Here is a 27,500-nt window from a genome sequence, read left to right as displayed (position 1 = left end):
CAACAGTAAGAATTTGACATGTGGATAGAATCTATTCCAGTCCTCATTTTGGCTGTTTTTAAACACTTTTCAAGCTTTTCAGTAAAAGTGAAGGCTACAAATCAAATCAAATCAAATGTTATTGGTCACATACATCAGCAGATCACACACATTAGCAGATGTTAATGCGACTGTAGCGAAATGCTTGTGCTTCTAGTTCCGACAGTGCAGTAATATCTAACAATTCCCAACAACTACCTAATACACACAAATTTAAAGGGGTGAATGAGAATATGTACATATAAATATATGGATGAGCAATGGCTGGGCGGCATAGGCAAGGTGCAATAGATGGTATGAAATACTGTATATACATAATGTTAGATATAAGTAATGTAAGAAATGTAAACATTATTTAAAGTGGCATTATTTAAAGTGACTAGGGATCCATTTATTGAAGTGTCCAGTGTTTGGGTCTCAACACAGTTTATACATGTGATATGATTAATGTAAGATATGTAGACATTATTAAAGTGGCTAGTGATCCATTTATTAAAGTGGTCAGTGATTGGGTCTCAATGTAGGCAGCAGCCTCTCCGAGTTAGTGATTGCTGTTTAGCAGTCTGATGGCCTTGCTGTTTTTTAGCCTCTCGGTCCCAGCTTTGATGCACCTGTAATGACCTGGCCTTCTGGATGATAGCGGGGTGAACAGGCAGTGTCTCGGGTGGTTGTTGTTCTTGATGATCTTTTTGGCCTTCCTGGGACATCGGGTGCTGTAGGTGTCATGGAAGGCAGGTAGTTTGTCCCCGGTGATGCGTTGTGCAGACCGCACCACCCTCTGCAGAGCCTTACGGTTGAGGGCGGTGCAGTTGCCATACCAGGCGGTGATACAGACCGACAGGATGCTCTCGTTTGTGCATCTGTAAAAGTTTGTCATGCTGGAGGGGGTGTTCCTTCTGCTGTTTCCTGAAGTCCACGATCATCTCCTTTGTTTGTACTATGGCGTTGAAGGCTGAGCTGTAGTTGATGAACAGCATTCTTACATAGGTATTCCTCTTGTCCAGATGGGTTAGGGCAGTGGGCAGTGTGATGGCGATAGCATCGTCTGTGGACCTGTTGGGGCGGTATGCAAACTGAAGTGGGTCTAGGGTGGCCGGTAAGGTGGAGGTGATATGGTCCTTGACTAGTCTCTCAAAGCACTTCATGAAGACAGAAGTGAGTGCTACGGGGCAGTAGTCATTTAGTTCAGTTATCATGGGGTTAGGAAATAACTACACTGTTTATATTCAGCTATATTCCCAGACCTCTTTCCATGGTTAAATGCGGTGGTTAAGAGAAAATGCCAGCATCCTGGAGTCGCCTCTTCACTGTTGACGTTGAGACTGGTGTTTTGCGGGTACTATTTAATGAAGCTGCCAGATGAGGACTTGTGAGGCATCTGCTTCTCAAACTAGACACTCTAATGTACTTGTCCTCTTGCTCAGTAGTGCACCGGGGCCTCCCACTCCTCTTTCTATTCTGGTTAGAGCCAGTTTGCGCTGTTCTGTGAAGGGAGTAGTACACAGCGTTGTACGAGATCTTCAGTTTCTAAGCAATTTCTTGCATGGAACAGCCTTCATTTCTCAGAACAAGAATAGACTGACGAGTTTCAGAAGAAGGTACTTCTTCTGTTTCTGGCCATTTTGAGCCTATAATCAAACCCACAAATGCTGATGCTCCAGATACTCAACTAGTCTAAAGAAGGTCAGTTTTATTGCTTCTTTAATCAGAACGACAGTTTTCAGCTGTGCTGACATAATTGAAAAAGGGTTTTCTAATGAACCTTTTAAAATGATAAACTTGGATTAGCTAACACAACATGCCATTGGAACACAGGAGTGATGGTTGCTGATATTGGGCCTCTGTACACCTATGTAGATATTCCATAAAAGAATCTGCCGTTTCCAGCTACAATAGTCATTTACAACATTAACGATGTCTACACTGTATTTCTGATCAATTTGGTGTTATTTTAATGGACAGACAATGTGCTTTTCTTTCAAAAAAGAAGGACATTTCTAAGTTACGCCAAATTTTTCAACGGTACTGTATAAATCATTGTGGCTGACAGACGGACGGACAGAATGAAAAGGTCTCATCTGTTTGACAGAAGCCATTGGTGTACTGAGAAGGCTCATACAGTGTCAAAAACGGACTAATTCAACCCAGTATCAGCAGCTTTAGAGTTCAGCTATTACATACTTCTGGCCCATGAGTAACGGAAATAAGTTTCTCCACTTGATCACTAGCATTAGAGTCCATGCTGTTGTACAGCCGACTTAAAATCCAGAATTAGCATTCAAACCACTTTGCATGAAGATGGAATCCACGTACTGAAAGGATAACAAAGACAGCTCCTTACACAATATTATACTGAACACAAATATGAACACAACATGTAAAGTGTTGATCCCATGTTTCATGAGCTGAAATAAATAATCCCAGAAATATTCCATATGCACCAAAAAGCTTATTTCTCTCAAATGTTTGTTATTGAGCATTTCTCCTTTGTCAAGATAATACCTGACAGGAGTGGCATATCAAGAAGCTGATTAAACAGCATGATCCTTACACAGGTGCACCTTGTACTGGTGACAATAAAAGGCCACTCTAAAATGTGCAGTTTTGTCACCAACACAATGCCACAGATGTCTCCAGTTTTGAGGGAGCGTGAAATTGGCATGCTGACTACAGGAATGTCCATCAGAGCTGTTACCAGAAAATTGAATGTTGATTTCTCTACCATAAGCCACCTCCAACGTCGTTTTAGAGAATTTGGCAGTACGTCAAACCGGCCTCACAACCGCAAACCAAGTGTAACCACGATCGTCTGCGATCAGCCACCCGGACAGCTGATGAAACTAAGGAGTATTTCTATCTGTAATAAAGCCCTTTTGTGTGGAAAAACTCATTATGATTGGCTGGGCCTAGCTCGCCAGTGGGTGGGCGGGCTATGTCCTCCCAAGCTGCACTAACCCTGCCCAGTCATGTGAAATCCATAGATTAGGGCCTAATGTATTTATTTTAATTGACTGATTTCCTTATATGAATTGTAACTCTGTAAAATCATTGAAATGGTTGCATGATGTGTTTGTATTTTTGTTCAGTATAACTTCATACATATGATGAAAAAAATAGGAGGCAGACATAAAAAGTAATAAGAACATTAAAATGTAGTAATTCTCAATGCAAATGGACGTTATATAACAGACTGATAAAGACAAAAGACAAAACACTCGTCCTTTACAAGGAGTCTATTATTTTCCTCTTTCCTTGAGAGAGAGAAGAAGAAGAAGAAGGAGGGAGAGAGACAGAGAAAGAGAGAGAGAGAGAGAGAGAAAGACAGAGACAGAGAGAGACAGAAGGATGAGCATTTTGAAGGTCAGCGTCCAGGTGCTAAGGAGTGTTGAAATGAAGTCTCAATAGACTTAAAATATGTCCTCCCGTTTCATCTCCTTCGCTTCATCAAAACGGACTCGAACTAACAAGTGGTAGCAAATCTCCCTCATTAAACTATTTTTAGGAGCAGCAAGAAAATGAACTTTGATTTAATTATCGTCCCCTGCAGTTGTGAGATCACTAACTGAAGTCTAACTGCTGAGTGTGGAGCTGTCTATGATATTAGTACACGTCAGTACACCCCCCCCCCCCCCCCCCACTCCCTCCTCCAAAGCACACACACACCACATCGATGTTATGAATATGCAGTGCCTTCGGAAAGTATTCAGACCCATTGATTTTTGTCCCACATTTGTTTGTTAACAGCCTAATTCTAAAATTGCCTCCACATAATTCACCATAATGACCAAGCAAAACCTTTTTTAATCGAAATTTTTGCTAAATTATTTGAAATAAAATACAGAAATATCACATTTACAAAAGTATTCAGACCCTTTACTCAGTACTTTGTTGAAGCACCTTTTGCAGCGATTACAGTCTCGAGTCTTCTTGGATATGACGCTACAAGCTTGGCACACCTGTATTTGGAGAGTTTCTCCCATTCTTCTCTGCAGATCCTCTCAAACTCTGTCAGGTTGGATGGGAAGCGTTGCTGCACAGCTATTTTAAGGTCTCTCCAGAGATGTTCGATTGGGTTCAAGTCTGGGTTCTGGCTGGGCCTCTCAAGGACATTCAGAGACTTGTGCTGAAGCCACTCCTGCATTGTCTAGGCTGTGTGCTTAGGGTCATTGTCCTGTTGGAAGGTGAACCTTTACCCCAGTCTGAGGTCCTGAGCGCTCTGGAGCAGTGTTCATTAAGGAGCTCTCTGTAACTTAATCCGTTCTTCTTTCCCTCGATCCTGACAAGTCTCCCAGTCCCTGCCGCTGAAAAACATCCCCACAGCATGATGCTGCCAACACCATGCTTCACCGTAGGGATGGTGCCAGGTTTTCTCCAGACTTGATGCTTGGCATTCAGGCCAAAGAGTTCAATCTTGGTTTCATCAGACCAGAGAATCCTTTAGGTGCCTTTTGGCAAACTCCAAGCGGGCTGTCATGTGCTTTTTTCTGAGGAGTGGCTTCCGTCTGGCCACTCTACCATAAAGGCCTAATTGGTGGAGTGCTGAAGAGCTGCTTGTCCTTCTGGAAGGTTCTCCCATCTCCACCGAGAAAATCTAGAGCTCTGTCAGCGTGACCATAGAGTTCTTGGTCACCTCCCTGGCCAAGATCCTTTCCCCCGTTCGCTCAGTTTGGCCGGGTGGCCAGCTGTAGGAAGAATCTTGGTGGTTCCAAACTTCTTCCATTGATGGAGGTCACTGTGTTCTTGGGGACCTTCAATGCTGCATAAATGTTTTGTTACCCTTCCCCAGATCTGTGCCTTGCCACAATACTGTCTCGGAGCTCTATGGACAATTCCTTTGACCTCATGGCTTGGTTTTTGCTCAGACATGCACTGTCAACTGTGGGCCCTTATATAGACAGGTTTGTGCCTTTCCAGATCATGTCCAATCAATTGAATTTACCACAGGTGGACTCCAATCAAATTGCAGAAACATCTCAAGGATGATCAATGGTAACAGGATGCACCTGAGCTCAATTTCGAGTCTCAAATCAACCGTTCTGAATACATATGTAAATTAGGTATTTCAGCTTTTGCTTTGTCATTGTGGGGTATTGTGTGTCGATTGATGAGGATTTTTTTTTAAATTCATTTTAGAATAAGGTTGTAACGTAACAACATGTGAAAAAAGTCAAGGGGTTGGAATACTTTCCGAATGGCCTGTAATTCAATATTTCCCTGTCCTTTTACATCGAAGCTGCGAGAGGGAAGATAAAGGTTATTACTGTTCATTGAACTAGCTGGGCAGGTTCAGATTCCTCACATTAAAAGACGGATTCGTATAAACAAACAAGAAACGAGGGCAGAGCACAAAGTTATGAAAGCTGTAAGTGGTTGTTAATGGAATCAAAATGAAACCTTGGCCCAGATTATTTTCAGTTACACTCCCTCTTTACCGTTCAGTTACACTCCCTCTTTACTGTTCAGTTACACTCCCTCTTTACCGTTCCGTTACACTCCCTCTTTACTGTTCAGTTACACTCCCTCTTTACCGTTCCGTAAAACTCCCTCTTTACCATTCAGTTACACTCCCTCTTTACCGTTCAGTTACACTCCCTCTTTACCGTTCAGTTACACTCCCTCTTTACCGTTCAGTTACACTCCCTCTTTACCGTTCAGTTACACTCCCTCTTTACCGTTCAGTTACACTCCCTCTTTACCGTTCCGTTACACTCCCTCTTTACCGTTCAGTTACACTCCCTCTTTACCATTCAGTTACACTCCCTCTTTACCGTTCAGTTACACTCCCTCTTTACCGTTCCGTTACACTCCCTCTTTACCGTTCCGTTACACTCCCTCTTTACCGTTCAGTTACACTCCCTCTTTACCGTTCCGTTACACTCCCTCTTTACCGTTCAGTTACACTCCCTCTTTACCGTTCAGTTACACTCCCTCTTTACCATTCAGTTACACTCCCTCTTTACCATTCAGTTACACTCCCTCTTTACCATTCAGTTACACTCCCTCTTTACCGTTCAGTTACACTCCCTCTTTACCATTCAGTTACACTCCCTCTTTACCATTCAGTTACACTCCCTCTTTACCATTCAGTTACACTCCCTCTTTACCATTCCATTACACTCCCTCTTTACCGTTCCGTTACACTCCCTCTTTACCGTTCCATTACACTCCCTCTTTACCGTTCAGTTAAACTTCCTCTTTACCGTTCAGTTACACTCCCTCTTTACCGTTCAGTTACACTCCCTCTTTACCATTCAGTTACACTCCCTCTTTACCATTCAGTTACACTCCCTCTTTACCATTCAGTTACACTCCCTCTTTACCGTTCAGTTACACTCCCTCTTTACCATTCAGAACTGTTTTTTTTATTCTTTGATTTCCAAAGTCTACAAATTACACACACACACATTGCAATCATTTCCACAGCTAGTCTGGGTATAACATAACGTCTCTCCCTTTCTTCTTCTTTATGTATTTCTCTCTTTTCTCCTTCTATTTCCTGGATGGGGGGGATGTGTGGGAAGCACAGTGATTTCACATGGCCTCAGCCCCAGCCTCTATAATCTCATCCATCTCTGTGACAAGCTTCATTATGAAGAGAGGCAGTGATGCACAGCACCTCTCATTAGGCCAGGAAGACACACACACACACACACACACACACACACACACACACACACACACACACACACACACACACACACACACACACACACACACACACACACACACACACACACACACACACACACAGAGAGAGAGAGACTTATATTGCACTAACATTTATGGGCCAGTAATGAAACTGCCTACAAGTCCTGTGCTGGTCGGGGGGGGGGGGGGGGGGGTGGACCTGAAATGAGATGGACCTGGAATGGCCTCTATTGGCAGGGGCTAATAGTGGACTCACCATTCCCTTCTCACAAACCTCTAAGGACTCAGTTGCACTAACACATCAAGGCCAGTAAAGTAAACTGCTAACCAGTTCGGGGCAGGATTGACATTAGCTAGTGTTCTAATTGGGGACTCACCGTTCTGCTCCCGCTGCACCCCCGCTGCTAACAGGTCTGGTTCTCCCAGGCTGATGTCGTTCAGACAGCTTCCTAGACACTCCACACACAGTAGCTTCCACCACTCCTCTGCATCCAACTCTACAAAGAGTTAAAACAAGAGTTAAACACACACACACACACACACACACACACACACACACACACACACACACACACACACACACACACACACACACACACACACACAGTAGCTTCCACCACTCCTCTGCATCTAGCTCTACAAAGAGTTAAAACAAGAGTTAAACACACACACACACACACACACACACACACACACACACACACACACACACACACACAGTAGCTTCCACCACTCCTCTGCATCTAGCTCTACAAAGAGTTAAAACAAGAGTTAAACACACACACACACACACACACACAGCAGCTTCCACCACGCCTCTGCATCTAGATCACACAAAGTTAGAAAAGTCCACACACACACATAGATGAATCATACAGTACTTCGGATTTAAAAAATCCCTCGGACGTGAGTACCGGTAACGGTAACTGGGGAAAAATGTATCTGATGGATTCCCTGCTGATGAAAAGAGGCAAGCAGTTCATGAACACAAAACACCAGCTGAATGCTGAATATCCTCTCTCTCCTCTCCCATCCCTCTCTCTCCTCTCCCATCCCTCTCTCCCCTTCCTCTCCCTAACCCTCTCTATCTTCCCTTCCTCCCCCTAACCCTCTCTCTCTTCCACCTCTTCCCTCTCGTCCCCTAACCCTCTCTTTCTTCCCTCTCTTCCATTCCTCCCACTAACCCTCTCTCTCTTCCATCTCTTCCCCTAACCCTCTCTCTCTTCCATCTCTTCCCCTAACCCTCTCTTTCTTCCCTCTCTTCCCCTAACCCTCCCTCTCGTCCCCTAACCCTCTCTTTCTTCCCTCTCTTCCCTTCCTCCCCTAACCCTCTCTCTCTTCCATCTCTTCCCTCTCTTCCCCTAACCCTCTCTTTCTTCCCTCTCTTCCCTTCCTCCCCTAACCCTCTCTCTTCCATCTCTTCCATCTCTTCCCTCTCTTCCCCTAACCCTCTCTTTCTTCCATCTCTTCCCTCTCTTCCCCTAACCCTCTCTTTCTTCCATCTCTTCCCTCTATTCCCCTAACCCTCTCTTTCTTCCATCTCTTCCCTCTCTTCCCCTAACACTCTCTCTCTTCCATCTCTTCCCTCTCTTCCCCTAACCCTCTCTCTCTTCCCTCTCTTCCTGCCCCCCCTAACCTTCTCTCTTCCCTCTATTCCTGCCCTCCCCTAACCCTCTCTCTTCCCTCTCTTCCTTTCCTCCCCCTAACCCTCTCCCTCTATTCTCTCTTCCCTCCCTCCCCCTAACCCTCTCTCTCTTCCCTCTCTCCCCTAACCCTATCTCTCTCTTCCCTCTCTTCTCTCTCTCCCCTAACCCTCTCTCTCTCCCCTCCCTCCCCCTAACCCTCTCTCTCTTCCCTCTCCCCCCTAACCCTCTCTCTCTTCCCTCTCTTCTCTCTCTCCCCTAACCCCCTCTCTCTCCCCTCCCTCCCCCTAACCCTCTCTCTCTCCCCTCCCTCCCCCTAACCCTCTCTCACTTCCCTCTCTCCCCTCCCTCCCCCCTCTCTCTCCCCTCCCTCCCCCTAACCCTCTCTCTCTTCCCTCTCTTCCCCCCAACCCCCTCTCTCTTCCCTCTCTTCCCTCCCTCCCCCTAACCCCCTCTCTCTTCCCTCTCTCCCCCTAACCCCCTCTCTCTCCCCTCCCTCCCCTAATCCTCTCTCTCTTCCCTCTCTTCCCTCCCTCCCCCTAACCCCCTCTCTTCTCTCTCTCTTCCCGCTCTCCCCTCCCTCCGCCTAAACCTCTCTCCCATCCCTCTCTCCCCTTCCTCTCCCTAACCCTCTCTATCTTCCCTTCCTCCCCCTAACCCTCTCTCTCTTCCACCTCTTCCCTCTCGTCCCCTAACCCTCTCTTTCTTCCCTCTCTTCCATTCCTCCCACTAACCCTCTCTCTCTTCCATCTCTTCCCCTAACCCTCTCTCTCTTCCATCTCTTCCCCTAACCCTCTCTTTCTTCCCTCTCTTCCCCTAACCCTCCCTCTCGTCCCCTAACCCTCTCTTTCTTCCCTCTCTCCCCTTCCTCTCCCTAACCCTCTCTATCTTCCCTTCCTCCCCCTAACCCTCTCTCTCTTCCACCTCTTCCCTCTCGTCCCCTAACCCTCTCTTTCTTCCCTCTCTTCCATTCCTCCCACTAACCCTCTCTCTCTTCCATCTCTTCCCCTAACCCTCTCTCTCTTCCATCTCTTCCCCTAACCCTCTCTTTCTTCCCTCTCTTCCCCTAACCCTCCCTCTCGTCCCCTAACCCTCTCTTTCTTCCCTCTCTTCCCTTCCTCCCCTAACCCTCTCTCTCTTCCATCTCTTCCCTCTCTTCCCCTAACCCTCTCTTTCTTCCATCTCTTCCCTCTCTTCCCCTAACCCTCTCTTTCTTCCATCTCTTCCCTCTATTCCCCTAACCCTCTCTTTCTTCCATCTCTTCCCTCTCTTCCCCTAACACTCTCTCTCTTCCATCTCTTCCCTCTCTTCCCCTAACCCTCTCTCTCTTCCCTCTCTTCCTGCCCCCCCTAACCTTCTCTCTTCCCTCTATTCCTGCCCTCCCCTAACCCTCTCTCTTCCCTCTCTTCCCTTCCTCCCCCTAACCCTCTCCCTCTATTCTCTCTTCCCTCCCTCCCCCTAACCCTCTCTCTCTTCCCTCTCCCCCCTAACCCTCTCTCTCTCTTCCCTCTCTTCTCTCTCTCCCCTAACCCTCTCTCTCTCCCCTCCCTCCCCCTAACCCTCTCTCTCTTCCCTCTCCCCCCTAACCCTCTCTCTCTTCCCTCTCTTCTCTCTCTCCCCTAACCCCCTCTCTCTCCCCTCCCTCCCCCTAACCCTCTCTCTCTCCCCTCCCTCCCCCTAACCCTCTCTCACTTCCCTCTCTCCCCTCCCTCCCCCTAACCCCTCTCTCTCCCCTCCCTCCCCCTAACCCCCTCTCTCTTCCCTCTCTTCCCCCCAACCCCCTCTCTCTTCCCTCTCTTCCCTCCCTCCCCCTAACCCCCTCTCTCTTCCCTCTCTCCCCCTAACCCCCTCTCTCTCCCCTCACTCCCCTAATCCTCTCTCTCTTCCCTCTCTTCCCTCCCTCCCCCTAACCCCCTCTCTTCTCTCTCTCTTCCCTCTCTCCCCTCCCTCCGCCTAAACCTCTCTCTCTTCCCTCTCTTCCCTCCCTCCCCCTAACCCCCTCTCTCTTCCCTTCCTCCCCCTAACCCCCTCTCTCTTCTCTCCCCTCCCTCCCCCTAACCCTCTCTCTCTTCCCTCTCTTCCCTCCCTCCCCCTAACCCTCTCTCTCTTCCCTCCCTCCCCTAACCCTCTCTCTCTTCCCTTCCTCCCCTAACCCTCTCTCTCTTCCCTCCCTCCCCCTAACCTTCTCTCTCTCCCCCCTCCTCCCTTCCTCCCCTATACAGGACAATAAATCTGGTCTTGACCACGAGATCCCAGATATAACTAGCCATCACTTTTTCCTTTGTATCACACAATATTTGATATACAACAGGTTTTTAAAGTGCCATAGAGTTCTGTCTGCTTCGTGTTTTCTATTTGGCTATGAAACATGGAGGATCGTGGTATCATGACAACCCTAATCTGTACTGTCCTTCTAAAGTACATCCATGACAGATCTGGGATCAGGCCATAAAATATTTTTTTCATGGATAGATTTGGTCCACAATTGGCGCACAAGGGGATCAACGTATGTTTTCACCAGAAACACCAGAAAACCAATAGCCTATTATCAAAATAGTGTGATATAATTAATTGGTGGAAAGCCTGAGTGTAAAAAAAAGAAATGAACAGGAAAGATATCTGAGGAAATTGTGAGATGCTTCCTAGATTAAATATCTCAACGTATCTCTCTCTCTCACTGACATAGACACTCACACTCGAACACACAAACACATACAGTGACTTCGGAAAGATCTCAGACCCCCTGACTTTTCCCACATTTTGTTTCGTTACAGCCTCATACTAAAATAGATTTTTAAAGAAGGTGACCAAGAACCCGATGGTCACTCTGACAGAGCTCCCATCTCCTCTGTGGAGATGGGAGAACCTTCCAGAAGGACAACCATCTCTGGAGCACTCCACCAATCAGGTGTTGATGGTAGAGTGACCAGACAGAAGGCACACCTCAGCAAAAGGCACATGACAGCCTGCTTGTAGTTTGCCAAAAGGCACTTAAAGACTCTCAGACCATGAGAAACACGATTCTCTGGTCTGATGAAACCAAGATTGAACTCTTTGGCCTGAATGCCAAGCGTCACATCTAATCACTTTAGAATAAGGCTGTAACGTAACAAAATGTGGAAAAAGTCAAGGGATCTGAATACTTTCCGAAAGCTCTGTTTATCCTGATAGTCACCTTACCCCAATACAGACAGTATCACCCTCCATCACACCAGTATCCCTGCACATTGTAAATATGGTATTGGAACTGACCCTGTATGTAGCTACTGATCCTGGAACAGACCCTGTATATAGCTACTGACCCTGGAACTGACCCTGTATAGAGCTACTGACCCTGGAACTGTCCCTGTATAGAGCTACTGACCCTGGAACTGACCCTGTATATAGCTACTGACCCTGGAACTGACCCTGTATATAGCTACTGACCCTGTAAATAGCTACTGACCCTGGAACTGACCCTGTATATAGCTACTGACCCTGGAACTGTCCCTGTATAGAGCTACTGACCCTGGAACTGACCCTGTATATAGCTACTGACCCTGGAACTGACCCTGTATATAGCTACTGACCCTGTAAATAGCTACTGACCCTGGAACTGACCCTGTATATAGCTACTGACCCTGTATATAACTACTGACCCTGGAACTGTTCCTGTATATAGCTACTGACCCTGGAACTGTCCCTGTATATAGCTACTGACCCTGGAACTGTCCCTGTATATAGCTACTGACCCTGGAACTGACCCTGTATATAGCTACTGACCCTGGAACTGACCCTGTATATAGCTACTGACCCTGGAACTGTCCCTGTATATAGCTACTGACCCTGTATATAGCTACTGACCCTGGAACTGTCCCTGTATATAGCTACTGACCCTGGGACTGTCCCTGTATATAGCTACTGACCCTGTATATAGCTACTGACCCTGGAACTGTCCCTGTATATAGCTACTGACCATGGAACTGACCCTGTATATAACTACTGACCCTGGAACTGACCCTGTATATAGCTACTGACCCTGGGACTGACCCTGTATATAGCTACTGACCCTGGAACTGACCCTGTATATAGCTACTGACCCTGTATATAGCTACTGACCCTGGAACTGTCCCTATATATAGCTACTGACCATGGAACTGACCCTGTATATAGCTACTGACCATGGAACTGACCCTGTATAGAGCTACTGACCCTGGAACTGACCCTGTATATAGCTACTGACCCTGGAACTGACCCTGTATATACCTACTGACCCTGTAAATAGCTACTGACCCTGGAACTGACCCTGTATATAGCTACTGACCCTGTATATAACTACTGACCCTGGAACTGTTCCTGTATATAGCTACTGACCCTGGAACTGTCCCTGTATATAGCTACTGACCCTGGAACTGTCCCTGTATATAGCTGCTGACCCTGGAACTGACCCTGTATATAGCTACTGACCATGGAACTGACCCTGTATATAACTACTGACCCTGGAACTGACCCTGTATATAGCTACTGACCCTGTATATAGCTACTGACCCTGTATATAACTACTGACCCTGGAACTGTTCCTGTATATAGCTACTGACCCTGGAACTGTCCCTGTATATAGCTACTGACCCTGGAACTGTCCCTGTATATAGCTACTGACCCTGGAACTGACCCTGTATATAGCTACTGACCATGGAACTGACCCTGTATATAACTACTGACCCTGGAACTGACCCTGTATATAGCTACTGACCCTGTATATAGCTACTGACCCTGGGACTGTCCCTGTATATAGCTACTGACCATGGAACTGACCCTGTATATAACTACTGACCCTGGAACTGACCCTGTATATAGCTACTGACCCTGGGACTGACCCTGTATATAGCTACTGACCCTGGAACTGTCCCTGTATATAGCTACTGACCATGGAACTGACCCTGTATATAGCTACTGACCCTGGAACTGACCCTGTAAATAGCTACTGACCCTGTATATAGCTACTGACCCTGGAACTGTTCCTGTATATAGCTACTGACCCTGGAACTGACCCTGTAAATAGCTACTGACCCTGTATATAGCTACTGACCCTGGAACTGGCCCTGTATATAGCTACTGACCCTGGAACTGTTCCTGTATATAGCTACTGACCCTGGAACTGACCCTGTAAATAGCTACTGACCCTGGAACTGTTCCTGTATATAGCTACTGACCCTGGAACTGACCCTGTAAATAGCTACTGACCCTGGAACTGACCCTGTAAATAGCTACTGACCCTGTATATAGCTACTGACCCTGGAACTGTTCCTGTATATAGCTACTGACCCTGGAACTGACCCTGTAAATAGCTACTGACCCTGTATATAGCTACTGACCCTGGAACTGTCCCTGTATATAGCTACTGACCCTGGAACTGTTCCTGTATATAGCTACTGATACTGGAACTGACCCTGTATATAGCTACTGACCCTGTATATAGCTACTGACCCTGTATATAACTACTGACCCTGTATATAACTACTGACCCTGTATATAACTACTGACCCTGGAACAGACCCTGTATATAGCTACTGACCCTGTATATAACTACTGACCCTGTATATAGCTACTGTCCCTGTATATAGCTACTGTCCCTGGAACTGACCCTGTAAATAGCTACTGACCCTGTATACAGCTACTGTCCCTGTATATAGCTACTGACCCTGGAACTGACCCTGTATATAGCTACTGACCCTGGAACTGACCCTGTATATAGCTACTGATCCTGGAACAGACCCTGTATATAGCTACTGACCCTGTATATAACTACTGACCCTGGAACTGACCCTGTATATAGCTACTGACCCTGTATATAGCTACTGACCCTGGAACAGACCCTGTAAATAGCTACTGACCCTGTATACAGCTACTGTCCCTGTATATAGCTACTGACCCTGTATATAGCTACTGACCCTGGGACTGACCCTGTATATAACTACTGACCCTGGAACTGACCCTGTATATAGCTACTGACCCTGGGACTGACCCTTTAATTAGCTACTGCCCCTGGAACTGACCCTGTATATAGCTACTGACCCTGGAACTGTCCCTGTATATAGCTACTGACCCTGGGACTGACCCTTTAATTAGCTACTGTCCCTGGAACTGACCCTGTATATAGCTACTGACCCTGGAACTGTCCCTGTATATAGCTACTGACCCTGTATATAGCTACTGACCCTGGAACTGACCCTGTATATAGCTACTGACCCTGGAACTGTCCCTGTATATAGCTACTGACCCTGGGACTGACCCTTTAATTAGCTACTGCCCCTGGAACTGACCCTGTATATAGCTACTGACCCTGGAACTGTCCCTGTATATAGCTACTGACCCTGTATATAGCTACTGACCCTGGAACTGACCCTGTATATAGCTACTGACCCTGGGACTGACCCTTTAATTAGCTACTGCCCCTGGAACTGACCCTGTATATAGCTACTGACCCTGGAACTGTCCCTGTATATAGCTACTGACCCTGGAACAGACCCTGTATATAGCTACTGACCCTGGGACTGACCCTTTAATTAGCTACTGCCCCTGGAACTGACCCTGTATATAGCTACTGACCCTGTATATAACTACTGTCCCTGTATATAGCTACTGTCCCTGTATATAGCTACTGACCCTGGAACTGACCCTGTATATAGCTACTGACCCTGGAACAGACCCTGTATATAGCTACTGACCCTGGGACTGACCCTTTAATTAGCTACTGCCCCTGGAACTGACCCTGTATATAGCTACTGACCCTGTATATAACTACTGTCCCTGTATATAGCTACTGACCCTGGAACTGACCCTCTAATTAGCTACTGCCCCTGGAACTGACCCTGTATATAGCTACTGACCCTGTATATAGCTACTGACCCTGGAACAGACCCTGTATATAGCTACTGACCCTGGAACTGTCCCTGTATATAGCTACTGACCATGGAACTGACCCTGTATATAGCTACTGACCCTGTATATAGCTACTGACCCTGGAACTGACCCTGTATATAGCTACTGACCCTGGGACTGACCCTGTATACATCTACTGACCCTGTATATAGCTACTGACCCTGGAACATACCCTGTATATAGCTACTGACCCTGTATATAGCTACTGACCCTGGAACTGTCCCTGTATATAGCTACTGACCCTGGGACTGACCCTGTATATAGCTACTGACCCTGGAACAGACCCTGTATATAACTACTGTCCCTGTATATAGCTACTGACCCTGTATATAACTACTGACCCTGGAACTGACCATGTATATAGCTACTGACCCTGGAACTGTCCCTGTATATAGCTACTGACCCTGGGACTGACCCTGTATACATCTACTGACCCTGTATATAGCTACTGACCCTGGAACAGACCCTGTATATAACTACTGACCCTGGAACTGACCATGTATATAGCTACTGACCCTGGAACTGTCCCTGTATATAGCTACTGACCCTGGGACTGACCCTGTATACATCTACTGACCCTGTATATAGCTACTGACCCTGGAACAGACCCTGTATATAACTACTGTCCCTGTATATAGCTACTGACCCTGGAACTGTCCCTGTATATAGCTACTGACCCTGTATATAGCTACTGACCCTGGAACTGACCATGTATATAGCTACTGACCCTGGAACTGTCCCTGTATATAGCTACTGACCCTGGAACTGACCCTGTATATAGCTACTGACCCTGGAACTGTCCCTGTATATAGCTACTGACCCTGGAACTGACCCTGTAAATAGCTACTGACCCTGTATATAGTTACTGACCCTGTATATAGCTACTGACCCTGTATATAGCTACTGACCCTGTATATAACTACTGACCCTGGAACTGACCCTGTATATAGCTACTGTCCCTGTATATAGCTACTGACCCTGTATATAGCTACTAACCCTGTATATAGCTACTGACCCTGGAACTGACCCTGTATATAGCTACTGACCCTGGAACTGACCCTGTATATAGCTACTGACCCTGGAACTGACCCTGTATATAGCTACTGACCCTGTATATAGCTACTGACCCTGTATATAACTACTGACCCTGGAACTGACCCTGTATATAGCTACTGTCCCTGTATATAGCTACTGACCCTGTATATAGCTACTGACCCTGGAACTGACCCTGTATATAGCTACTGACCCTGGAACTGTCCCTGTATATAGCTACTGACCCTGTATATAGTTACTGACCCTGTATATAGCTACTGACCCTGGAACTGACCCTGTATATAGCTACTGACCCTGGAACTGTCCCTGTATATAGCTACTGACCCTGTATATAGTTACTGACCCTGTATATAGCTACTGACCCTGTATATAGCTACTGACCCTGTATATAGCTACTAACCCTGTATATAACTACTGACCCTGGAACTGACCCTGTATATAGTTACTGACCCTGTATATAGCTACTGACCCTGTATATAGCTACTAACCCTGTATATAGCTACTGACCCTGTATATAGCTACTGACCCTGGAACAGACCCTGTATATAGTTACTGACCCTGGAACTGTCCCTGTATATAGCTACTGACCCTGTATTTTGCTACTGACGCTGGAACAGACCCTGTATATAACTACTGACCCTGGAACTGACCCTGTATATAGCTACTGACCCTGTATATAGATACTGACCCTGGAACAGACCCTGTATATAACTACTGATCCTGGAACAGACCCTGTATATAGCTACTGACCCTGTATATAGATACTGACCCTGTATATAGCTACTGACCCTGTATATAACTACTGATCCTGGAACAGACCCTGTATATAACTACTGACCCTGGAACAGACCCTGTATATAGCTACTGACCCTGGAACTGACCCTGTATATAACTACTGACCCTGGAACTGACCCTGTATATAACTACTGATATAACTACTTCTAGCGCTACAGTACAGTCGTGGCCAAAAGTTTTGAGAATGACACAAATATTATTTTTCACAAAGTCTGCTGCCTCAGTTAGTATAATTGGAATTGGCATATACTCCAGAATGTTATGAAGAGTGATCAGATGAATTTAAATTAATTGCAAAGACCCTCTTTGCCATGCAAATGAACTGAATCCCCAAAAAACATTTCCACTGCATTTCAGCCATGCCACAAAAGCACCAGCTGACATCATGTCAGTGATTTTCTAGTTAACACAGGTGTGAGTGTTGACGAGGACAAGGCTGGAGATCAGTCTGTCATGCTGATTGAGTTTGAATAACAGACTGGAAGCTTCAAAAGGAGGGTGGTGCTAGGATTCATTGTTCTTCCTCTGTCAACCATGGTTACCTGCAAGGAAACACGTGCGGTCATCATTGCTTTGCACAAAAAGGCCTTCACAGGCAAGGATATTGCTGCCAGTTAGATTGCACCTAAATCAGCCATTTATCTGATCATCAAGAACTTCAAGGAGAGCGGTTCAATTGTTGTGAAGAAGGCTTCAGGGCAGCCAAGAAAGTCCAGCTAGCGCCAGGACCGTCTCCTAAAGTTGATTCAGCTGCGGGATCGGGGCACCACCAGTACAGAGCTTGCTCAGGAATGGCAGCAGGCAGGTGTGAGTGCATCTGCACGCACAGTGAGGCGTAGACTTTTGGAGGTTGGCCTGGTGTCAAGAAGGGCAGCAAAGAAGCCACTTCTCTCCAGGAAAAACACCAGGGACAGACTGATATTCTGCAAAAGGTACAGGGATTGGACTGCTGAGGACTGGGGTAAAGTAATTTTCTCTGATGAATCCCCTTTCCGATTGTTTGAAAAAAGCTTGTCCGGAGAAGACAAGGTGAGCACTTCCATCAGTCCTGTGTCATGCCAACAGTAAAGCATCCTGAGACCATTCATCTGGGGGGTTGCTTCTCAGCCAAGGGAGTGGTCTCACTCACAATTTTGCCTAAGAACACCGCCATGAATAAAGAATGGTACCAACACATCCTCCGAGAGCAACTTCTCCCAACCATCCAGGAACAGTTTGGTGGCGAACAATGCCTTTTCCAGCATGATGGAGCACCTTGCCATAAGGCAAAAGTGATAACTAAGTGGCTCGGGGAACAAAACATCGATATTTTGGGTCCATGGCCAGGAAACTCCCCAGACCTTAATCCCATTGAGAACTTGTGGTCAATCCTCAAGAGGCGGGTGGACAAACAAAAACCTACAAATTCTGACAAACTCCAAGCATTGATTATGCAAGAATGGCCTGCCATCAGTCAGGATGTAGCCCAGAAGTTAATTGACAGCATGCCAGGGCAGAGGTCTTGAAAAAGAAGGGTCAACACTGCAAATATAGACTCTTTGCATCAACTTCATGTAATTGTCAATAAAAGCCTTTGACACTTATGAAATGCTTGTAATTATACATCAGTATTCCATAGTAACATCTGACAAAAATATCTAAAGACACTGAAGCAGCAAACTTTGTGGAAATTCATATTTGTGTCATTCTCAAAAGTTCTGGCCACGACTGTAGATTGATATTGATTATTGCGCTGTTGGGTTTGGGAGAAAGGCATTTCACTGTACTTGTGTATGTGACATTAAAACACACAAACACACACACCACATATGCTGTTGTGGGCACAAGTCTCGAAAAAGCTAAAAACTGTGAAAACTTTCATCTTGGCAGTGGTGGGAGAAGAGGAGGGACAATTGGTGTTAATTATTCAATTGTTTAATTGGAGGCTGATGGTTTCAATGAATCACAGTATCACTTCCTCACAGGGCAGACAGATACAGTAGACAGTTGTTGGTGAATACCAACGTCTTCCTTTAAAGATGACAACAGGCTCCGTTTACAATATCTGTAAGACTATAGGTAGAGTTTGGGTAAGAGTTACTGAGCTATGAAATGAGTCAGACTAAGTTGTTTATCTCCTTCTCTGTTGTCTCTGTTATCGCCCTGGTCTCTGTTATCGCCCTGGTCTCTGTTATCGCCCTGGTCTCGCACTGGTGTGTGTGTGTGTGTGTGTGTGTGTGTGTGTGTGTGTGTGTGTATGTGTGTGTGTGTGTGTGTGTGTGTGTGTGTGTGTGTGTGTGTGTGTGTGTGTGTGTGTGTGTGTGTGTGTGTGTGTGTGTGTGTGTGTGTGTGTGTGTGTGTGTGTGTGTGTGTGTGTGTGTGTGTGCGTTTCAAGTGGAACTAACAGCATTTTAACTACTTGCAGATATGAAACGAACAGACAATCATAATATCAGTCAAAAATATCAAATTCCCAGTTCATGCTACAAAACCAACTTTATAAGAGGTTTTAAAAATAGTTTCTCGTCTGAGTGTGCCAGAGCGCAGAAGAACTGAAGAATTTACAAACGCGCAACAACCCGCTAGATATGACCGGAGTCAGAAAAAGTAGGCAAAAAAAATAATAGTTAGTCACGGACGCTCTAGAAAACATGTAAACAGCCTAACCCGCTTCGCTACGGCGATTGAAATGATTAGAGTGAGGTGTTCTCTAATTTGTTTCTGGAAGTTGGTAGCTAGCAAGCTAGCCAACTTTAGCTAGTTAACTTGGGTGCTTGGTTGGGACAACAATGAAGGACGAGGAGGCCACAATTCCCCAACTAGCTGAAAAAGTTTGAGAGGGTTTATCTAATGTTCCTTGGTTCAATTTGAGCTAATCGTGCTCTGGCTAGCATTAGTTGTTGATATTGTTGTTGTTGATGTGCATAACTGAGGGAGAGAGAGCCTAGAGGGAGAGAGAGCCTAGAGGGAGAGAGAGCCTAGAGGGAGAGAGAGCCTAGAGGGAGAGAGAACCTAGAGGGAGAGAGAACCTAGAGGGAGAGAGAACCTAGAGGGAGACAGAACCTAGAGGGAGAGAGAGCCTAGAGGGAGAGAGAGCCTAGAGGGAGAGAGAACCTAGAGGGAGAGAGAGCCTAGAGGGAGACAGAACCTAGAGGGAGAGAGAGCCTAGAGGGAGAGAGAGCCTAGAGGGAGAGAGAGCCTAGAGGGAGACAGAACCTAGAGGGAGAGAGAGCCTAGAGGGAGAGAGAGCCTAGAGGGAGAGAGAGCCTAGAGGGAGAGAGAACCTAGAGGGAGACAGAACCTAGAGGGAGAGAGAGCCTAGAGGGAGAGAGAACCTAGAGGGAGAGAGAACCTAGAGGGAGAGAGAGCCTAGAGGGAGAGAGAGCCTAGAGGGAGAGAGAACCTAGAGGGAGAGAGAGCCTAGAGGGAGAGAGAGCCTAGAGGGAGAGAGAACCTAGAGGGAGAGAGAACCTAGAGGGAGAGAGAGCCTAGAGGGAGAGAGAGCCTAGAGGGAGAGAGAACCTAGAGGGAGAGAGAGCCTAGAGGGAGAGAGAACCTAGAGGGAGAGAGAGCCTAGAGGGAGAGAGAGCCTAGAGGGAGAGAGAGCCTAGAGGGAGAGAGAACCTAGAGGGAGACAGAACCTAGAGGGAGAGAGAGCCTAGAGGGAGAGAGAACCTAGAGGGAGAGAGAACCTAGAGGGAGAGAGAGCCTAGAGGGAGAGAGAGCCTAGAGGGAGAGAGAACCTAGAGGGAGAGAGAGCCTAGAGGGAGACAGAGCCTAGAGGGAGAGAGAGCCTAGAGGGAGAGAGAGCCTAGAGGGAGACAGAACCTAGAGGGAGAGAGAGCCTAGAGGGAGAGAGAGCCTAGAGGGAGAGAGAACCTAGAGGGAGAGAGAACCTAGAGGGAGAGAGAACCTAGAGGGAGAGAGAGCCTAGAGGGAGAGAGAGCCTAGAGGGAGAGAGAGCCTAGAGGGAGACAGAGCCTAGAGGGAGAGAGAGCTCAGAGGGAGAGAGAACCTAGAGGGAGAGAGAGCCTAGAGGGAGAGAGAGCCTAGAGGGAGAGAGAACCTAGAGGGAGACAGAACCCAGAGGGAGAGAGAGCCTAGAGGGAGACAGAACCTAGAGGGAGAGAGAGCTCAGAGGGAGAGAGAACCTAGAGGGAGAGAGAGCCTAGAGGGAGAGAGAGCCTAGAGGGAGAGAGAACCTAGAGGGAGAGAGAGCCTAGAGGGAGAGAGAGCCTAGAGGGAGAGAGAACCTAGAGGGAGAGAGAGCCTAGAGGGAGAGAGAGCCTAGAGGGAGAGAGAACCTAGAGGGAGAGAGAGCCTAGAGGGAGAGAGAGCCTAGAGGGAGAGAGAGCCTAGAGGGAGAGAGAACCTAGAGGGAGAGAGAACCTAGAGGGAGAGAGAACCTAGAGGGAGAGAGAGGCTAGAGGGAGAGAGAACCTAGAGGGAGAGAGAGTCTGGAGGGAGAGAGAGTCTAGAGGGAGAGAGAACCTAGAGGGAGAGAGAACCTAGAGGGAGAGAGAACCTAGAGGGAGAGAGAACCTAGAGGGAGAGAGAACCTAGAGGGAGAGAGAGCCTAGAGGGAGAGAGAACCTAGAGGGAGAGAGAACCTAGAGGGAGAGAGAACCTAGAGGGAGAGAGAGGCTAGAGGGAGAGAGAACCTAGAGGGAGAGAGAGACTAGAGGGAGAGAGAGCCTAAAGGGAGAGAGAGGCTAGAGGGAGACAGAACCTAGAGGGAGAGAGAGGCTAGAGGGAGAGAGAGGCTAGAAGGAGAGAGAGCCTAGAGGGAGAGAGAGCCTAAAGGGAGAGAGAGCCTAGAGGGAGAGAGAGGCTAGAGGGAGAGAGAGGCTAGAGGGAGAGAGAGCCTAGACGGAGAGAGAGGCTAAAGGGAGAGAGAGGCTAGAGGGAGAGAGAGGCTAGAGGGAGAGAGAGCCTAGAGGGAGAGAGAGCCTAGAGGGAGAGAGAGCTCAGAGGGAGAGAGAACCTAGAGGGAGAGAGAGCCTAGAGGGAGAGAGAACCTAGAGGGAGAGAGAACCTAGAGGGAGAGAGAGCCTAGAGGGAGAGAGAGCCTAGAGGGAGAGCGAACCTAGAGGGAGAGAGAGCCTAGAGGGAGAGAGAACCTAGAGGGAGAGAGAACCTAGAGGGAGAGAGAGCCTAGAGGGAGAGAGAACCTAGAGGGAGACAGAACCTAGAGGGAGAGAGAGCCTAGAGGGAGAGAGAGCCTAGAGGGAGAGAGAACCTAGAGGGAGAGAGAGCCTAGAGGGAGAGAGAACCTAGAGGGAGAGAGAACCTAGAGGGAGACAGAACCTAGAGGGAGAGAGAGCCTAGAGGGAGAGAGAGCCTAGAGGGAGAGAGAGCCTAGAGGGAGAGAGAGCCTAGAGGGAAAGAGAGCCTAGAGGGAGAGAGAGCCTAGAGGGAGAGAGAGCCTAGAGGGAGAGAGAGCCTAGAGGGAGAGAGAACCTAGAGGGAGAGAGAACCTAGAGGGAGAGAGAGCCTAGAGGGAGAGAGAACCTAGAGGGAGAGAGAGTCTAGAGGGAGAGAGAACCTAGAGGGAGAGAGAACCTAGAGGGAGAGAGAGTCTAGAGGGAGAGAGAACCTAGAGGGAGAGAGAACCTAGAGGGAGAGAGAACCTAGAGGGAGAGAGAGCCTAGAGGGAGAGAGAGCCTAGAGGGAGAGAGAACCTAGAGGGAGAGAGAACCTAGAGGGAGAGAGAGCCTAGAGGGAGAGAGAACCTAGAGGGAGAGAGAGTCTAGAGGGAGAGAGAACCTAGAGGGAGAGAGAACCTAGAGGGAGAGAGAGTCTAGAGGGAGAGAGAACCTAGAGGGAGAGAGAACCTAGAGGGAGAGAGAACCTAGAGGGAGAGAGAGCCTAGAGGGAGAGAGAGCCTAGAGGGAGAGAGAATCTAGAGGGAGAGAGAGCCTAGAGGGAGAGAGAATCTAGAGGGAGAGAGAGCCTAGAGGGAGAGAGAGCCTAGAGGGAGAGAGAGCCTAGAGGGAGAGAGAGCCTAGAGGGAGAGAGAACCTAGAGGGAGAGAGAGCCTAGAGGGAGAGAGAGCCTAGAGGGAGAGAGAACCTAGAGGGAGAGAGAGCCTAGAGGGAGAGAGAGCCTAGAGGGAGAGAGAGCCTAGAGGGAGAGAGAACCTAGAGGGAGAGAGAGCCTAGAGGGAGAGAGAACCTAGAGGGAGAGAGAGGCTAGAGGGAGAGAGAACCTAGAGGGAGAGAGAGTCTGGAGGGAGAGAGAGTCTAGAGGGAGAGAGAACCTAGAGGGAGAGAGAACCTAGAGGGAGAGAGAACCTAGAGGGAGAGAGAACCTAGAGGGAGAGAGAACCTAGAGGGAGAGAGAGCCTAGAGGGAGAGAGAACCTAGAGGGAGAGAGAACCTAGAGGGAGAGAGAACCTAGAGGGAGAGAGAGGCTAGAGGGAGAGAGAACCTAGAGGGAGAGAGAGACTAGAGGGAGAGAGAGCCTAAAGGGAGAGAGAGGCTAGAGGGAGACAGAACCTAGAGGGAGAGAGAGGCTAGAGGGAGAGAGAGGCTAGAAGGAGAGAGAGCCTAGAGGGAGAGAGAGCCTAAAGGGAGAGAGAGCCTAGAGGGAGAGAGAGGCTAGAGGGAGAGAGAGGCTAGAGGGAGAGAGAGCCTAGACGGAGAGAGAGGCTAAAGGGAGAGAGAGGCTAGAGGGAGAGAGAGGCTAGAGGGAGAGAGAGCCTAGAGGGAGAGAGAGCCTAGAGGGAGAGAGAGCTCAGAGGGAGAGAGAACCTAGAGGGAGAGAGAGCCTAGAGGGAGAGAGAACCTAGAGGGAGAGAGAACCTAGAGGGAGAGAGAGCCTAGAGGGAGAGAGAGCCTAGAGGGAGAGCGAACCTAGAGGGAGAGAGAGCCTAGAGGGAGAGAGAACCTAGAGGGAGAGAGAACCTAGAGGGAGAGAGAGCCTAGAGGGAGAGAGAACCTAGAGGGAGACAGAACCTAGAGGGAGAGAGAGCCTAGAGGGAGAGAGAGCCTAGAGGGAGAGAGAACCTAGAGGGAGAGAGAGCCTAGAGGGAGAGAGAACCTAGAGGGAGAGAGAACCTAGAGGGAGACAGAACCTAGAGGGAGAGAGAGCCTAGAGGGAGAGAGAGCCTAGAGGGAGAGAGAGCCTAGAGGGAGAGAGAGCCTAGAGGGAAAGAGAGCCTAGAGGGAGAGAGAGCCTAGAGGGAGAGAGAGCCTAGAGGGAGAGAGAGCCTAGAGGGAGAGAGAACCTAGAGGGAGAGAGAACCTAGAGGGAGAGAGAGCCTAGAGGGAGAGAGAACCTAGAGGGAGAGAGAGTCTAGAGGGAGAGAGAACCTAGAGGGAGAGAGAACCTAGAGGGAGAGAGAGTCTAGAGGGAGAGAGAACCTAGAGGGAGAGAGAACCTAGAGGGAGAGAGAACCTAGAGGGAGAGAGAGCCTAGAGGGAGAGAGAGCCTAGAGGGAGAGAGAACCTAGAGGGAGAGAGAACCTAGAGGGAGAGAGAGCCTAGAGGGAGAGAGAACCTAGAGGGAGAGAGAGTCTAGAGGGAGAGAGAACCTAGAGGGAGAGAGAACCTAGAGGGAGAGAGAGTCTAGAGGGAGAGAGAACCTAGAGGGAGAGAGAACCTAGAGGGAGAGAGAACCTAGAGGGAGAGAGAGCCTAGAGGGAGAGAGAGCCTAGAGGGAGAGAGAATCTAGAGGGAGAGAGAGCCTAGAGGGAGAGAGAATCTAGAGGGAGAGAGAGCCTAGAGGGAGAGAGAGCCTAGAGGGAGAGAGAGCCTAGAGGGAGAGAGAGCCTAGTGGAGAGAGAGCCTAGAGGGAGAGAGAGCCTACCTTTCCATAGTTGTTTGATCAATAGGACTGTAAAGTTCCCAAATGTAAGAGGACTCCCGTGGTGTTTTACATATTTACAGAAATCCATTCAGGTGTATTTTGTGGCTTCTGGTGAATGCATTCTAATGATCTAAAGTCACGCTGTTGCTACTTCCTGTAAACACACAGTCCAGTTCATAGTGAATGATGTCAGGCCCTACTGCCTGTAAACACACAGTCCAGTTCATAGTGAATGATGCCAGGCCCTACTGCCTGTAAACACACAGTCCAGTTCAAAGTGAATGATGTCATGCCTGTGTGGCAAAGGGCTTGTTTGCATAAAGGCCTACTGTAGTTCTGATTGGCTATGGCTACTGTAGCTCTGATTGGCTATGGCGCACCGGTCTGTGTAGACTCCAGTATTGGACGAGACAGATGTTTTAATTAGGTTTTATTTACTGCAGTGTCTATTCACTGTCAAAAAGCATGGGCGTTTCCCACTCTATATTACTATAGAATTTTCACAAATGCCTTAGTATACGTCAAGAATTTATGAAAACGTGAAAATGACCATGTCTACCGTAAGTGCTCTCTTGTCAGATTTGTATTTTTTTTAAGTGTAATATTCTTCCCGGGTGTGTATATGAACAGATTTTAATAAGATTTCAGTCTCCTTGCTGTTTTCCAAACCTATTGTCTGAAAGGATAGAAAATGTAGGTTCTGAAGGGTAAAACATTACCACACACACACACACACACACACACACACACACACACACACACACACACACACACACACACACACACACACACACACACACTACTCTGTACTTAAGAGCCTCTGTTTGTCCATTTCCTCCCTCGCTGAGCCTGTGTCCTCTGAGTGTATCTGAAGTCTAAACTCACAGAGACTATTAGAGCTGCTGAGTGGAAAATCACAAACACAAACACTTCATCAGTGTGCCACCCTGCATTCCACTGCTGGCTTGCCTCTGAAGCTAAGCAGGGTTGGTCCAGGTCAGTCCCTGGATAGGAGAACAGATGCACCACAGAGAGGACAGAGAGGAGTAGCTGATACTGGAACAGTACCACAGAGAGGAGTAGCTGATACTGGAACAGTACCACAGAGAGGAGTAGCTGATACTGGAACAGTACCACAGAGAGGAGTAGCTGATAATGGAACAGTACCACAGAGAGGACAGAGAGGAGTAGCTGATACTGGAACAGTACCACAGAGAGGAGTAGCTGATACTGGAACAGTACCACAGAGAGGAGTAGCTGATACTGGAACAGTACCAGAGAGGAGTAGCTGATACTGGAACAGTACCACAGAGAGGAGTAGCTGATACTGGAACAGTACCACAGAGAGGAGTAGCTGATACTGGAACAGTACCACAGAGAGGAGTAGCTGATACTGGAACAGTACCACAGAGAGGACAGAGAGGAGTAGCTGTATACTGGAACAGTACCACAGAGAGGAGTAGCTGATACTGGAACAGTACCACAGAGAGGAGTAGCTGATACTGGAACAGTACCACAGAGAGGAGTAGCTGATACTGGAACAGTACCACAGAGAGGAGTAGCTGATAATGGAACAGTACCACAGAGAGGACAGAGAGGAGTAGCTGATACTGGAACAGTACCACAGAGAGGAGTAGCTGATACTGGAACAGTACCACAGAGAGGAGTAGCTGATACTGGAACAGTACCAGAGAGGAGTAGCTGATACTGGAACAGTACCACAGAGAGGAGTAGCTGATACTGGAACAGTACCACAGAGAGGAGTAGCTGATACTGGAACAGTACCACAGAGAGATGTAGCTGATACTGGAACAGTACCACAGAGAGGACAGAGAGGAGTAGCTGTATACTGGAACAGTACCACAGAGAGGAGTAGATGATACTGGAACAGTACCACAGAGAGGAGTAGCTGATACTGGAACAGTACCACAGAGATGAGTAGCTGTATACTGGAACAGTACCACAGAGAGGAGTAGATGATACTGGAACAGTACCACAGAGAGGAGTAGCTGATACTGGAACAGTACCACAGAGAGGAGTAGCTGATACTGGAACAGTACCACAGAGAGGGCAGAGAGGAGTAGCTGATACTGGAACAGTACCACAGAGATGAGTAGCTGTATACTGGAACAGTACCACAGAGAGGAGTAGATGATACTGGAACAGTACCACAGAGAGGAGTAGCTGATACTGGGACAGTACCACAGAGAGGAGTAGCTGTATACTGGAACAGTACCACAGAGAGGAGTAGATGATACTGGAACAGTACCACAGAGAGGAGTAGCTGATACTGGAACAGTACCACAGAGAGGAGTAGCTGATACTGGAACAGTACCACAGAGAGGAGTAGCTGATACTGGAACAGTACCACAGAGAGGATAGAGAGGAGTAGCTGATACTGGAACAGTACCACAGAGAGGAGTAGCTGATACTGGAACAGTACCACAGAGAGGAGTAGCTGTATACTGGAACAGTACCACAGAGAGGAGTAGCTGATACTGGAACAGTACCACAGAGAGGACAGAGAGGAGTAGCTGATACTGGAACAGTAGCACAGAAAGGAGTAGCTGATACTGGAACAGTACCACAGAAAGGAGTAGATGATACTGGAAC

General features: G+C 47.8%; 1 protein-coding gene across 1 annotated transcript in view; it reads right to left on the bottom strand.

The window, feature by feature from the left end:
- The window catches only part of LOC139531512 (docking protein 6-like), a 148,317-nt gene that overhangs the window by 25,786 nt on the left and 95,031 nt on the right, over positions 1-27,500 (bottom strand). The window contains exon 4 of the mRNA XM_071328013.1: positions 7,065-7,184. Within this exon, the coding sequence (XP_071184114.1) occupies positions 7,065-7,184 (120 nt within the window). The remainder of the gene's footprint in view (positions 1-7,064; positions 7,185-27,500) is intronic.

Source organism: Salvelinus alpinus, chromosome 10 (assembly GCF_045679555.1).
Source record: "Salvelinus alpinus chromosome 10, SLU_Salpinus.1, whole genome shotgun sequence".
NCBI classification, from domain to species: domain Eukaryota; kingdom Metazoa; phylum Chordata; class Actinopteri; order Salmoniformes; family Salmonidae; genus Salvelinus; species Salvelinus alpinus.
The sequence above is the reverse complement of the archived record's forward strand: the minus strand, read 5'-3'. Positions and strand labels throughout refer to the sequence as shown.